Genomic DNA, 14,850 nt, shown 5'->3' with positions numbered 1-14,850 from the left:
ACAACGGCGCTAATGAAGATCTCAAAATAGATGACACTAACGCTCGCAAGAAAAACACAAACTTGCCGCATTATCTCACGCGGTAGCTTTGATGTGCATGCGTCAGTGGGGTGTAAGCCCATTAGAGCTGCGTCGTGTGTGTGTGTGTGTGTGTCTGAGCGGCTCCGGCCCGGGGAGCCAGTAGGCAGGGAGATAATGGATATTAATCAGGGAAAAGCCACGGCCATATGTCTGGTTAACGCAGGAGATGGCTGCTCTCCGAACGTCAGCTCCCTTCCAAAACAATTAGCCTCATTTCGGAGAGTAGATATCTTAACTGCGGTTGAAACAGGGGCGAGCGTGCGGCTGGAGAGGAAGCGCACGCGTGTGTGTGTGTGTGTGCACAGCTGAGAGGTGTGCGACGTTGTGTTTGCTCAACGCTGGGAATGTGGACGGGAGAGGGACGTGCGGCGGCACTGGGCGCAATATTTCCAAAGTGTTCGAGCAGTAGCATTTAAATGTTACTTCGCGTTCTGGAGCAAGCTGACTTTGTCGGCTGTGATGTGGTGTTGCTGCTGCCAGTTTTTCAGTGTCATTGTCCGTGAACTTGTTTTCATCCTTATAACCAGGCAGGATAAGTCATTAGGCAGATGGTAAGGGGAAGTCCCATGAGAGGACAAACGCACACACACACGCAGAGAAACACCAGACCCTCGTCCCGTACACACACATGCATGCACAGTAAGTGCGCACAAAGACACCAGACCCCTGTTATGTAATCCACCGGTTCCACTCCCCCACCGAGAGGCTCAGTCTTGGGCTGTCTCAACTCCAAAACAAAGTCATCAGTCTTCATATACGTCTGCCTCTTACATATGGCACATACCTCTGGATCATTTCGCCCTTGCTTGTGAGGATGAAGGGACTCTTAAACAGCCGAACCCGTAGTGTGTGACACTAAAAAACAAAAAGTCAGCATTGAAGTGTTTGATTCACCCTGTATGGATGCTAAAGAAGAACCCCTTATTGGCTCATACGGTGGTGTGCAGTCTTCCTGGGTGAAAAGGATTACTCAGAGTCATTAACAATGTGTATTTTATGTCGCGTTAATTCCCGTCCCTGCGTGTCTCATTCTCTAACCCTCTGTGAACATGCTGTTGTGCTGAATGGCTACGCAGACCGTAGCAACAGATTTCTCTTTCAGCCATCTCCAGAGAAGGCCTGGCCAGACTCCTGGAAGGCACATATTTGGGATAAGGCCCGGGCACTGGAGAGAGAGAGAGAGAGAGGGGAGGAGAGGGGAGGAGAGGGAAGAGAAGAGGCGGCGGCGGGGCAGGGAGGAGGGGAGAGGGCGGAGGCTGAGCCATGTGGCTGATGTTGGTAAACAGTATCCAGCCTTGTCCTGGCACCGCGGCCGGGCAGCGCGCAACGCCGGGAGATATCAGGCGCCCGGGCCACACACAGACCGCAACAAAAGGTGGACACACACATTTGCATTCATACACACGCGCGCACGCACACACAAGCGGGAGTACACAGACTACTAACAGATAAATAAAAGACTCTCGTGTCTGCCACTAAGCAGCTGCTCCAGTTTCCATGGCAACAGCCCGAACAATGTACTAGGAAGAGCTGTGTTGACGAGAGAGGGAAATAGAGAGAGAGAGCGTGTGTGTGTGGAAATGTGTGCGCCGGTGCACTTGAAGTGTGTGTGTGTGTAGGTGGGTGTGTGTGGGTGGGTGTGAGAGGCTACAAGAGGGGGAGGTAGCCGCGGGGTGCTGAGACAGAGAGGATACAGAAGACACTCTTTTCTTTGTCAGGATGAGTCTTAGGATGAAAATAGCAAAAAAATAAATAAATAAAAATACAGAGATGTGCAGACAAATAGGCAAATAAACATTTTTTGTGTTGTTTTTTTACCAATAAAACACCCACAAAGGCGAAGGCGAGGATTTTTACGATGTCTATTTATTTTTCAAAATGAGGTATTTCAAAGTGCTATGAGTTGCAGCACTAAATGTACATTTTAAAAAAAAAAGGAAAAAAACAAACATCTTATATCAGTTTACCCAGTTCTATGCACCCGATAATATAAACAAATATAAACAAGAGAGGAAGAAAAAATAAAAAAAAAAAAAAGGGAAAAGAAAAGGCCAGGTACATGGGGATAGAACACATTTTTCTGTACAAAAGAATTATCTGAGATAGAAGGAAGGGGGGAAAGAATGACGAGATAAAGTGATATCTACCAGGAACTCATTTTCATACGAAAATATAAGTATCAAATTTAGTATGTATCAGGTTCACACTAAAAGCATAAAGGTGTGTAGAATTAGTAATATGATACAATACAAAGAAAAACAATAAGAAAAAAAAAAACAATATATTGTTATATTACAAAGTGACTCTCAAAAATTGAGGCCTTACAGTACTTTTAAAGGTATATAAACTTCCAGTCTAGTTATTGGCAGCTTCCTGACGTGTATAAAAAAAAAAAAAAAAAAAAAGGACAAAAACTATTACAAAACAAGGCAGATCTGAGTGTAATTTGTCTGTACACTATTGTTATATACAAAAGTGTCGGCTAGCAAGGTGCACAGTTATACATCCACTGACTTGGCTTGAGCACCAGTGTGAAAAGGAGTGAGAGACCAGAGGAACCTGTAGTAGTGGCTTTTGTTTGTGTGACCCCGTAACGCCTCAGTCATTGTATAGTCTTTTCAGTTTTTTTTTTTGCAGTGGTGAAGGCAAAAGTAAGTGTGCACTTCTTCTTGTACGTGAACTCTCCAAGCAAAGTGCCCTCTTAACACCCCGTCCCTGTAAGGAATCACCAGATTCCAGGCTGGTGTCACAGTGAATACAAAAAAAAATAAAGAAAAAACAAATTACAAATAGAAATGATATAAAAACCAGAGGAAGGGAAGACTTAAAAAAAGAAGTGTGTCCTTCCTCCTTCCTCGTTCTTTTCTCTTATTTTCTTTTAAAACTTTCCTCAATGTGACTGGATTGAAAAAGTAAACCCTAAACATTCTTAACGTCAACAAATGTGCAAAAAAAGTGGCGGCAGTGAAAGTCCGAGCATCCCTCCTGCATCCCCCCTCTCCCCTTCTCCAGGTGTGTGTGTGTGTGTGTGTGTGTCGGCATCTGGAGTTAAGTGTCCTCTGAGATATTGCGTTTGTGTGTGCACAAGAGATATGCAGGCCTAGTGCGCCTGTGCTTACGTGTACAGACCTATGTGTGCATCTAACAGTCTTTCAGGTTTTGGGCTGAGGCAGGTGGGTGGGTGGGAGGGAGGGTGGGGGGGGGTCTTCCAGGGCATATGTGAGTGTTTCTGTGTTGTAGCGGTTGTCTGTTAGCGAGTCCTAGCCTGCTCCAGCCTGCGCATCAGCTGTTGCCTGCGGGCCTGGAGCCTGTCCTTCTCCTGCTGGAGCCTCATCCCCTCCGTCTCTAGCGAGCTCACGTACTCGGTGGCCTTCTTCAGGATCAGCACCTTGGCCGCCTTCTCGTTGTGCGCCAGCTCGGGCACGTGGTCGCGCAGCGTCAGGAAGCTGGAGCGCAGGTCGTTGCGGCGCTGGCGCTCCAGGATGTTGTGGTTGCGCCGGCGCTCGCTGTCCTCCGAGTCGGAGCTGCCCCGCGGGCTGCTGTCGCCGCTGTTGCTGCGCTTGCTGCGCGGCCCTGACGTGCTGGTGACCGAGCTGCAGGACGAGGAGGATGAGGAGAAGGTTCTGGTGGGGGGCCGCGAGCCGTCTGACACCTTTTGCTTCTTCGGAGGTGGGGCCGGGTCGTCGTCCGAAGCGTACGGCGAGGGGGCTGCGTAGTTGTGCTGCTGCTGGTGGACCGAGCTCCTCTTCAGGATCAGCTCCTGAGGAGCTCGGCTGACAAACCGGCTCACGATGCCGGACCCCGACACCGCTCCTCTTGAGTCTTGGTTCTTGGGGCGCACAGAGATGGTGACCGTGCCCGTCGCCATGGGTGACGCCTTGCTGATTGTGGAGCGCCTCTTCTCTACCGTGACTACATCAATCTCCTCCTCCTCCTCATCTTCTTCCTCTTCTTCCTCCTCGTCCTCCCCCTCTTCTTCCTCCTCCTCCTCCTCCTCTTCGTCCTCGTCGTCGTCGTCATCGTCGTCTTCGTCTGGTGGGAAAAGAAAATAACGTGAGTGACTTAATCGCTCTGACACACCAGGTATTCTCACTATGTCATGTATGTGCACAAGCAGATGACAGGTATGTATGTGAGAGAGCGTAAATGTGGGTGAGATCAAGAGCGAGAGTGTGTGTGTGTGTGTGTGTGGGAGAGAGAATGTTGCTCAATGCTGTTTGCACAAGTGGAAACCTCTTAATGCTTAGTGTCAGTCACTTCTCAGCTAATCTACTCTGCAGGCATTGACACGTTCAGTCTCACTGCTGAGCAGGCAGGCTGGATTTCTGCCTTTCATTCTCTTTCCCTCCCTCAAAACTTCTGCTAATCTTCTTTGGTGAGACGAGACAGTTTCAGTCTGACGGTTTCGGTGCACCACCGCAGCCCCGCTCACGCTGAGCGCCCGCGATAGTGGCGGGATCATCAATAACTCTAAACTCTTGTGAAGTTAATAATCTTGTTCCTGGGCAGAGCTCTTGATCTTAATACCTGTGCCAAAAACCGAGCGGAGACTTTATCGTCCTCCGGCGCTTTTTGAAGGCGTGAGGAAGTGGCCAACCGTGGGGGGCAGAGAGTGTGAAGGCCCCGTTAAAATGCCTTTGTGATAATGGCTCTCATTATCAGCTCAGGAGCATCTGAAGAGTGTGGCATTTTACAGCTTATGGTAACCCACTTCAGACACCGCTGCACCGGGATGCTGTCTCAACACACATGCTGAGCACACACGCAGTCTGCTGCTGCTGCTGCTGCTGCTGCTGCTGCTGCTGCTGCTGCTGCTGCCACCAAAACAAAGCCAGACACAGCTGGCTGGATGGGGCGGAGGGGGGCGTGTGGTTGACTTTGCTTAAATGTGAGGCTGGGATTTAGCTGTCTGGTGTTTCTCTCTCAGAATGGAACTGCTCATTTAATTGTGCCGGGGAAGATTATGAATGCAACCAAAACCCCTATTTGGGAAGAAGTATCAGCTTCAAGTTAGAAATGAGAAAGTTCTCTTTCCAGGGAGACACTTCCTGGTGGTGCCTTCCATCTGTACTGATGATTTGGAATCTGCAAAGACTTTTTTTTAATGAGAAGGCTTGTCTAACTACACGGATACACCCATATTTTGTCATTTAAGGCCTGTGTCCCTTTGAGAAAAAAGTAAAAAAAAAAACGCGTGAAACAAAAAAACAAAAAACAAAAAAGACGCGTCTTAACGCACCAAGCGGCAGAAGCGCAATGGAGCGGCACTGCGCGCTGGACGCTGGGGCGGCGGGCGATCGGATCACCACCCTTTAAGCCTCAGAACTGGAGCGGCGCCAGGGAGACAGCTGTCGAGATGGAGCGCTTGTTCAAAGCTGTCACCCCCGTCTCTCTCCCCCCCCCCCCTCCTCCTCCTCCTCCTCCTCCGCTCCTAAAAGAAGCAGTCAGGGCTCTCCTCCGTCCTCTTTTCTTCGCTGTGGAGGAGGTGTTTGGCAAGGCTGGTGAGTCTACCCTCTGTGCCAAGCCGGAGGCCTTTGTACTTGTGTTTCACGGCGAAAACACGTCGATAAGGACTCGTGAGTGTTTGTTTAGGGAACTCATAGTCGGTAATAGATAGGAGTCTTATTAAATACGCGCTGCACTGAGGTTCTAATCTAAACACATAATTACTTCCTACTCTTCCTACTCATCAAAGGAAATTGACAAAAAAACAGAAGCGTGTCAGTCTTTGTTGTGGCATCCTGTCCACTCCGATGCAAGATGTCCCTGTCCTCTTAACTCATATTCTCCTGAGGGCTCGTTTTGCCCTGGGTTTCAGTGGGTTTCAGGCTGACTGATAAGTAAGAGCCAATTTCTCACCCACTGTGCGCAAATTGTCTCTCAGTCCACGCGTAATGAAAGCATTCACGGCACCGTGAACCAGACACTTTATCAGCTCATCGCATTATTGAACACCCTTTCTCATCTCCTCCTCTTCCCAACCTGGCCCCGTGCTGCAGTCGGTGTGTGTCTTTTTCTTTTTCTTTTTTCTTTTTTGTTAGGCTCAGATGCCAACTGAGTTCAGTAAGGCGCACAATTCATCTATTTTACTGCCATCTGCCGGATGAAGAGCCTGCTGATTACATAAACCTCGTTCACTGTGTCACTACTCCAGTGTGTGTATGTGTGAGTGAGTGAGTGTGTGTGGAATGTAACAAGGTAATCCGATTCTGGGCCAGTCATATGAACAAGCTCCAGTTAGATAGAGAACGGAGTTTATAATAATAATAATAATAATGTGTAGTATCAGAGCTTTTCCTAAAAAAAAAAATAAATAAAAAAAAAATAGAAACAAAATATTAGGACATCTTCTTACCGGAATCACTGAGCGCGCTCCCGTGCGCTGTGGATGTGTTAACGGTCCCAGATGAGTCCCTGCTGCCGTTCCTCTTGTTGACCGGGAAGGGGAACACTACTGCGGGGTCCACGCACTCTGACACCGAGTTGCGGCTCACGACCTCCGGTGCCTTGACGCACACGTTCCTGCTGCCTGCCGCGGCCGTGGAAATAGCCTTGCCGAGTTTCTCCGTAACCACCCGTTCCAGCTTTTCCCTGGCGGAGAAGCCACTCCACATACAGTCCTGGATAATGATGCTGTTGGGGTTAGTATCCAAAGCGGAGCCGAACAAGTCCCCATCGTCGGACGCCCCCCATATATCGTCCTCGGGCAGGAAAAGTAGCTCGGACGCCCAGTCCAGTGGGTCCCCCAAGCCGAAGCCAAGAGGATCCGCTTCCGGGGAGGCAGTAGCCGGCTCTCCCGGTAGCGCGGCGCGGCTTGGAGAGAGGGGCGGAGTGGGCAACAACTCGAATTTCTTCCAGATGTCCTCCCCCGGTGGCGCAGAGTCGGGACCACAGAAGTAGAAGTCGTCCTCATCCGGGTAAAAACACGGTTGTAAGGAGTCAAACTCCAAATCGGAGTTTTTACTCATGATCGCCGGCATTCTATCCCACAATCGAAAAACCTGGAAAGAGACAAAAGACACTTTAGTCTCCAGAGTGAAAGAGCGCCTCTGAGCATTTCTATCACACCTGAAAAGCGCACCGTGGAAAGAGCATTAGTCAAAGCCCACACACAGACTGCTGCACTAAATTCCACACTCACTCCTATGTGGGGTTTAAAAATCACACAAATCTCCCAGGAGAATGTGCGTAAGAGTGACCGTGACGCACAAAGTGTGCAAAAACGACTCAGAAGCGCACCGCTCACTGAACACCCAAAAAAATTGTGACTGGGACAAAAAAATCGCGTTTAAGTAAATAAATGCACAGAATGACAACAATAACACAACAGAGAACACGTTTTGTCTAATAAATCCTGGACAACAATAACACTTTTTTTTTATATATATATAATCAGATGCTAAAATAAGAAGATGCTCACCTCGTCCTGACTTGGGATGACAATGTGCGAACCAAATTCTCTCGTATCTCGCAGTCAGTAATAACAGACACCAGGTTTGGAGCAGTCATCTACTTTGGGAGCACAGACAGTCCTCTGACACACATTGTGACTGGTTGCGGAGTGTTATACACTGCTGCTGAAGGAAAACAGACTCCTCCTCCCTCCCAGGCTGGGGGTGGTGGGAGGAGGAGGAGGAGGAGGAGGAGGAGGGGGACGAGGGGGGAGAGAGTGGTACAGTCGGGCTTCGGGTTTGATGCGGCGCGGGAGACGGGCTGGCTTTCTTTCAAGGTGAATGGGGGGGGAATAGCCTCAGCGTTGTAAGCAAGAACGTAAGGGAGAAGGGGGGAAAAATATAATTCACGGAAAAGTATAGAGGGGAGGAACGAGAGAAACGAGTAGTCAAGGAGGACAACAAAAGGAAGAAAGTAACAAAGACTGATATATATTATTGATGGCCTCCGGCGGCCTGCCCTATCTCTCCAGCGGGATGTCAAAGCCGGGATCAGCAGTCCAAGTCACCCATAGGCTGTTAGTGATTTGAGGTCTTTGCTCGGATTGCTCAAGGGCACTGCGGCAGACTGTGACGGTATTGCGGAGTCGTTGCGCAAACCATCCAAGTAAAGGCCACATCTTCACCCACCCACCCCCTCTGATCCCCAGTTATTTGTTAAGACATCAGTATTTATGTGACCTTATGTTAAGCTAAAGCACATTTATGTTTGTGTACGTCTTTAATATGCAAAAAGCAACAAAAAAAAAAAAAAAAAGCAAGAACAACAAATGTGAAAAATGAAACAAAACATTGTTTTTGTTCAAACGTATGAAATTCCCAATTTTATATCAGTCCAATTGTTACGAAGTGGTGCTTTCCTGAGATGTTTACCCCCGCATCAAACCCTTCTTCTGGCTTTCCAAATATCATTTTCTCTTTTGTCTGAGGACCACCAGCAGCATCCCTTGTCGGCAAAGACACAGCTCACTGCGCCCTCACACGGACACGCGCGGAACTGCAGCCGAGACGCTCACCATCACCAAACAGAGCGAGCGAGCCAGACAAAGACAAAAAAAAAAAAAACACATGGTCGTTTTTTTTTTCTTCTTCTTCTTTTTCCGAAATAAAAGAGAGAGAGAGAAAAAGCAGACACAGGCAAACAAACAAACAAACAAAAAAAACGTGTTCTGGTTCACAAGCAGGAACGTTTCCTCAGACAACAGGCTGTACAGGACGGGGGAGATCTCATCCGTCTCCGGGAAAAGACAGGATCCGAGAAGAGCGTGTTACGTAACCGCAAGCGGTGGTTGTAGCCTGGAGTCATTCCCATTCCCTTTTCTAATGACAGCTTAGGAGGGATGGCGCATCTGTAATTATGCGCGCAGGCACTGGCGTACACACACACAGTCCTGATATTGACTGCAGGGAAAACGTTTACAGAACGGATTCCAGTTGAACCCCAGCTGTGAGCAGGAAGACCAACAGCTTCCATTTATTTTCAGACCAACAATGGAAGATAATAAAACACAGCTTTTTTTTTTTAGTATTTTAAGATGCGTTTGTGAGAAAAATGTATGATTCTTTGTGGGCTTGGCTGGACAACAAACTTACACATTAAATTAAACATTTAATGCATTTTATATATATATATATATATATATATATATATATATATATAAAGTGGATGTTATTTTTATTTCATGCCATAAAGTCATTTATAGTTCCAGCTTGTCTAAATATTGGGACTTTTTTTTTTTTTTTTTTGATTGAGGTTGAGTTCAAACGACCAGAGCCAGCGTAAAGTGAGAATCTGCAGCTGTTTGGTCCGCTGGGGTAGGAATAGCAGGGAGTTTCCTGGGACTCGAGTCATCTCCCAGGAACACGCAGAGATGAGTATGGAGTCAGAAACTCCCCACAGGCTCTTGCCAGTTCACTCCTTTTACTTTTTTCTCAAAGGGCTCTTTGGCTCTGACCGCCCGGCAGCAGCAGCAGCAGCAGCAGCAGCAACAGCAACAGCAACAGCAACAGCAGCAGCTTCCTCTGCTGTGAAACAGGACAGAGTGGGAGTGAGAACAGAAGGGAAAGTTGTTTTTGTCCAGCGTGGACCGGGAAGATGTACAGCTCCTTGTTTTGGGAAAAAAAAAAACACACACACACAGCAAGAAGAAACAATGGCTTCATGCTGATGTGAAGTTTCTTGGCGTATATTGAAAGCGATGAGTGCATTCACATCCCAGCCTGATGTTGCACCGAAACCAGGTGTTTGTGTATTCTTAGATCTGGGACCGTTTATTTGTGTTCACATCCGTACAGCTGCTCTCATCCCCTCTCCTGCATCTGATTAAGGATAAAAAAGGGAGAAAAACGACACTCTCCCTAAAGTTGTCAACCTCATATGCATATAATTATGACTCGCCGTGCTATTAATTGCGCAGTCTCCCTCATAAAAAGAGACCCCTGCCCTCAGTCTGACTATATTTGCACAAATAAAGACGTCAGAGGTGCGGGGAGAAAGGCGGACTTGACGGAGGTGGAACAATGCTGGCGTCTTGGCTTGTTGTTTTTATGACAATTGTGGCATGCCCAGTCTCCCTCCCCACCATTCACCAATGGTCCGGGGCATGGATGGTTAAGCAATTAGGCCAGTTTTGATAAAAGATTCATAAGTCACCCTGGTGTACGGCGCAGAGACGAGCGTGTTGTGAGTAAAATCTGCTGCAGTGACATCGGGGGCTGGCTGTGTTGGATCTGAGAGCACGCACACGGTATTAAAAATTTAAATTGATTGCAGGAGTGTCTGTGTCTGCGTGTGTGCGGTGGCCGCGGCTGTGTACATTCATGCCGTCTCTTTGTTTTTTCGCAGCGTAAACATGTGGCGGTGCCCTGGACTTGAATAAATGCAGCAGGTATCACCCGCCGCCGCGTCCCCTCAAGTCACCCGTGATGTGGCAAATATTCACAGACTGCTGAAACCGCTCTGTGCTTTCGCTCTGAGTGCGTTTTGAGAGTAAATGAGATTTTGTTGACTCCTGACAAATATTTACAGCGCTTGTGTTTCTTGCACGCTCCGGATTGTGACAGCGCAATGTTCTGCTGGGAAACTTTTGGACCTGGCGTTCGTGTGGATGTTACTTAGACGTGTACCACCCACCTAGACCAGACCAGGCACCCCCACCCCATAGCGATGACACTCCTTAATGGCTGCAGCCATCCCCAGCAGGATGCAGCCTGACACAGGCACAAAAACAGTTTAGGAACAAAACATGAAGAAGAGCACAAGGTGATGACCTGGCCTCCAAATTCACTAGATCCCAAATTGATCAAGTATCTGTGGGATGATCCACAGAGACCCCTCCCCTCAACCCATAGGACCCAAAGTTCCCCCAGTAACAAAGTGTTGCCAGACACCACAGGACACCCTCAGAAGGCCCATGTCCATTCTCTGATGAGTCACAACTGTTTTGGAGGCACAAGGGAGACCTACACAATATTATGCCTGATCGTGTATTTTCAAGAAGAGGACCTGAAGTCCCTTCCATATGTGAAGCTTGTCGTCAGTGTTGCCAGATTGGGCAACTGAGGGAGTTTTTGAACAACTTTTGGGCTGGAAAGCATCAACTGTATCTGGCAACGCTGCTTGACGCCCGTCACCCCGAACACACACAGGACCATGAACCAAGCTAAATGTTTTAAGAGTCAAACAAGGTGTGTGAAAAACACCTGGTTCTGTCTCTCCTGATGTCCGTTGCCTCAATTGAGTTGCCTCTAAGTGAAGATTAGCTGAACTTTTGCATTGCCAAAGGTCTTTTCCCCCAACGTACAATCGCTGCTAGTCGCTTCCTGTGTGCACTCGCCTTTAAAGTGTTTAGGTGAAAACAGTTCCTGCAGTTTGGAAACGTTTTCTAGTTGACCACAAACACGTAAATATGTAAATCAGCGTAACATCTGTTTTGCCAGCCCTTATCTGAAGAGTAGTAGTAAATACAAGGGCCTGATTTACATTGCCTCGATACAGTCAGTCATAATGTTTGTTTCGATTTTCACAGCCAGGTGTCCAACCCACGCAGACTTTAACCGAAGGAAAAAAAACATTACAGAAAAAGAAAATGCGTTTCTGTGCAGTCAGATTTCCTCCGTTTTCGAGTGTCCGAGCCTATTTTTAAAACGGAGTTGAACATTTTAGCATCGGCGCTAGAAACATCCCTCCGTTTGGCTTCGTGCTGCACGGCCCATAAATTAACCTGCACAGCGCTCAGTCTGTGTAAGGCATTAAGCCCCCTCTTCTTTAATCATGTCAAGTCAGATTCCACAGCGGCATCCCTCTCCTCAAACAAACCGGCTCCGAGAAGAGGCCGTGTTTGTCCATGATCCACATCGTTGCATTTCAGGTCCAGTGAAACCTGCCCCCTCCCCCACCCTCCACTTCGCAGACCACATCAGCACGGCACAGTACAGTGGAGCCTGCATCCCGCTTCACCTTTACCTCACCCCAAACTAAAGCAGGCATTAACTTTATCCCTAAAGCCACTTAACAGTAACCCAATCAAACAGGATACACTTTGTGATTCATTGGCATTGTGTCATTAAGGACGTTCACGACAGTCCCTCATTGTGACTGGTCTTTTCGCAAATGCCGCGCATTCCAAATAAAATCAAGCAGGATGCGGGGATAACGTGTGTTTGATTCACCGTGTTGCTCCTCTCTGCATCGGAAGCTCGTTCCTGCTCCGCGTCTCACACCCGCCCGCCAAAAAATCTTCTTGAACCCCACATGATGATGATTCAGGTGAAAAGAAGCCGTTTATTTTTAATGCCGCGCCAGATATGACTTCATCGGGATTTTGTAAGAGACTTAAGACTTTGCAGAGAAAAGAAGGAGCGAGTTGAAACAAAGCCCTGAGGAATTTCTCTCTCGGAGATCTCTGTAGCAATTTCAGTGTAACGTTTTTGAAACCGTGGTTTAAGTTATTTTGAAAATAAACCAGAATGACAAATATGCTTGACAAAAAAAAAATAAATAAAAATAGATGTTTGTTTTCCCATGTCTATTTTGGGGGGGAAATTTCCCATCAGGTCTATTTTGGGATAGGATAAACTTGTTGAGGACACATTCCGGCCTTTAGAAAGTATATTTAGAGAGTGGCAGAAGTGTGACTGTGTGAAGGAATTGCCTGCCGTCTTGTTAGATCTTGCTTTCAAAACTGTGTTTAAGTATGCCTACAGCTCTGCCTGTACAATTAAACTGGCACATCAGATGATTCATGGAGCATGTAAACATCACTTTTTCCTCTTGAGTAATGCCCCGGTGTATTTTTGCCAGGATCTCTGGTGCAATCCATTCCACCCAGGTTAATCTGCCCTTTGTTGCGAACGCAAATGTGTTTGGAAACAGTTGAAAATGCACACCGATCAGCCACAACATTGAAACCACCGGCAGGAGACGTAAATAACACTGAGCATTGGACCTGGCACTTGTGTGGATGCTACTTAAGACACCTACCACCCACCTAGACCTGACCGGGCACCCCCACCCCATAGCAATGACACCTTGATGGCAGCAGCCATCCCCAGCACAAGGTGCCGACCTGGCCTCCAAATTCACTAGATCCCAAACTGATCAAGTGTCTGTGGGATGATCCACAGAGGCCCACAGGACACCCTCAGAAAGCCCATGTCCATGTCCAATCATGAGTCATGACTGTTCTGGAGGCACAAGGGAGACCTACACAATATTAGAAAGGTGGTCATAATGTTACGCCTTATCAGTGTATGCAGAAGGACACATATGGACAGTCCGAGAAATTTGAGTGCAGGTATGCCAACAGCGAAATCTGTTATCTTAACCTCACGCGAGCCGAGATGCGGGTTTGCGTAGCCGCTTTCCTCGAGGAAGTACAGGACACATTAACTGTAAGACATGCGTGTTTCCCTCCAGGTGAGGAATGCGTTAAGAGATTTCGTACAAGGCATTCACCCTGTGTGGGAACCGTCTCAGAGATGGAAAGCGATATGCACGTCTGTTCTTTCTCATCCTTCTCGCTGATGTGAAAATGCAGATTAGAAGCACGTAACTGTTTACGGTGACAGGACATACATTGCGACATTAGAGCGGGTGCCGGGTTTCAAAGCATATTCCTTTTCCTAGATCTCTCCGGGGGTGTTCCATATAAGTGATTTCTGTTCATTTATTCATTACACTGACCAGTTCCCACTGGAGCGTGAAATGGGAGGTAATTGTGTATTACTGTTGTTGCATGGATCACATTACAAGTTATGGATCAAGTCCCGACCATGAATCAATGAGCTTGGCCCTGAAGGTGAACGTCATTAGGAGGCCTGGCGATCAACCTGGAAATCGATATTAGTGATGGATTAGCAGCGAGGGCAGCGGGGCAACGCGATCCAGTCGGTCCAATCTGAGCGGCCCGCTCCTCTGCTTGTGATCCAGCATCGGTCGGACTCTCTCACGGCTGAAATTTGCACCGACGGTCCCGGTCCACCCATTTTCAGAAACCTTTCCAGACCGAGAGAACCGTTTGGCGTTTGTTTAAAGTGCCGCGCGTAAATTCTGTTTTGTCTTGACAGCTTTATAGGCCCATTGTTGCTCTTTGTGAAGAAAAGGGAGGCTTCGGTGAGTTTGTTGTGAATCAGGGGAAGGAAGCCTTATTTAACCGACGCTGATGTGGGGTCACAGTCACACGCACAGAAGAACAACAGACCGTTAAACTCAGTGAGAAACTCTGTGATGTCCATTTTAACGGATATATAGAGAATTATCAGCGATTTTGAGCTCACTTTTTTGGTTTTATGAGCAAAGCATTGCTGTTTTATTTGGTTTTCACCCCTCTCGTTGAAATGTTTGAGGATTTACCACTGTTTTTGATTTAAAAACAAAAACTCAACAACTAGGTACGCATTACCTGCTCAGCCAAGGAGAGTTTAGCATCAGATCATCGTATATTTTCCTCAGGAGTTGGTGAAGACCAAACCAGAGTTGAAAGGAAAGTGATGAAAGTGATGTCTACATACATACACCAGCAGTGAGGCCTATCTGGGTTGTTTACATGTTTACATGGTACTCACAGAGGAAACCAGCTGATCATATCACCACGACCGATGATAAATACCAGTATCCCTGTCACTGATTACCGGGTTCCATCTGTTTGCACAGACAGTTGTGACATTAATGACACACACCAGAGGGTCTATGCATTTGCTGTGTCAACCTGTGGAGGCTCGGCACCAGTTGCGCGTAAGAAGTGGCAACTCCACTGCTATACATGCCGTTATATTTGAAAGTTGCTGCATCTTTGGTTTTGATGCTTGGCCACATGGT

The 14,850-nt window shown here is 47.5% G+C and overlaps 1 protein-coding gene across 2 annotated transcripts; it reads right to left on the bottom strand.

Moving 5' to 3' along the window:
• Window positions 1–1,398: 1,398 nt before the first annotated feature.
• mycn (MYCN proto-oncogene, bHLH transcription factor) lies at window positions 1,399–7,614 on the bottom strand. 2 transcript variants are annotated; one of them, XM_084561037.1, is made up of 3 exons: window positions 7,502–7,614; window positions 6,437–7,082; window positions 1,399–4,113 (listed from the first exon to the last, which is right to left on the bottom strand). In XM_084561037.1, exons 2-3 carry the CDS (start codon window positions 7,059–7,061, stop codon window positions 3,332–3,334), a joined length of 1,407 nt encoding a protein of 468 aa, XP_084417163.1. In that variant the 5' UTR covers window positions 7,062–7,082; window positions 7,502–7,614; the 3' UTR covers window positions 1,399–3,331. The 2 variants fall into 2 exon arrangements, with proteins under 2 accessions (XP_084417163.1, XP_084417164.1); XM_084561038.1 differs by lacking the exon at window positions 7,502–7,614 and having other exon boundaries at window positions 6,437–7,222.
• Between the last annotated feature and the right edge of the window lie 7,236 nt (window positions 7,615–14,850).

The sequence above is a fragment of the Chelon labrosus genome (genome assembly GCF_963514085.1).
Source record: "Chelon labrosus genome assembly, chromosome: 14".
Lineage (NCBI taxonomy): Eukaryota > Metazoa > Chordata > Actinopteri > Mugiliformes > Mugilidae > Chelon > Chelon labrosus.
The sequence above is the reverse complement of the archived record's forward strand: the minus strand, read 5'-3'. Positions and strand labels throughout refer to the sequence as shown.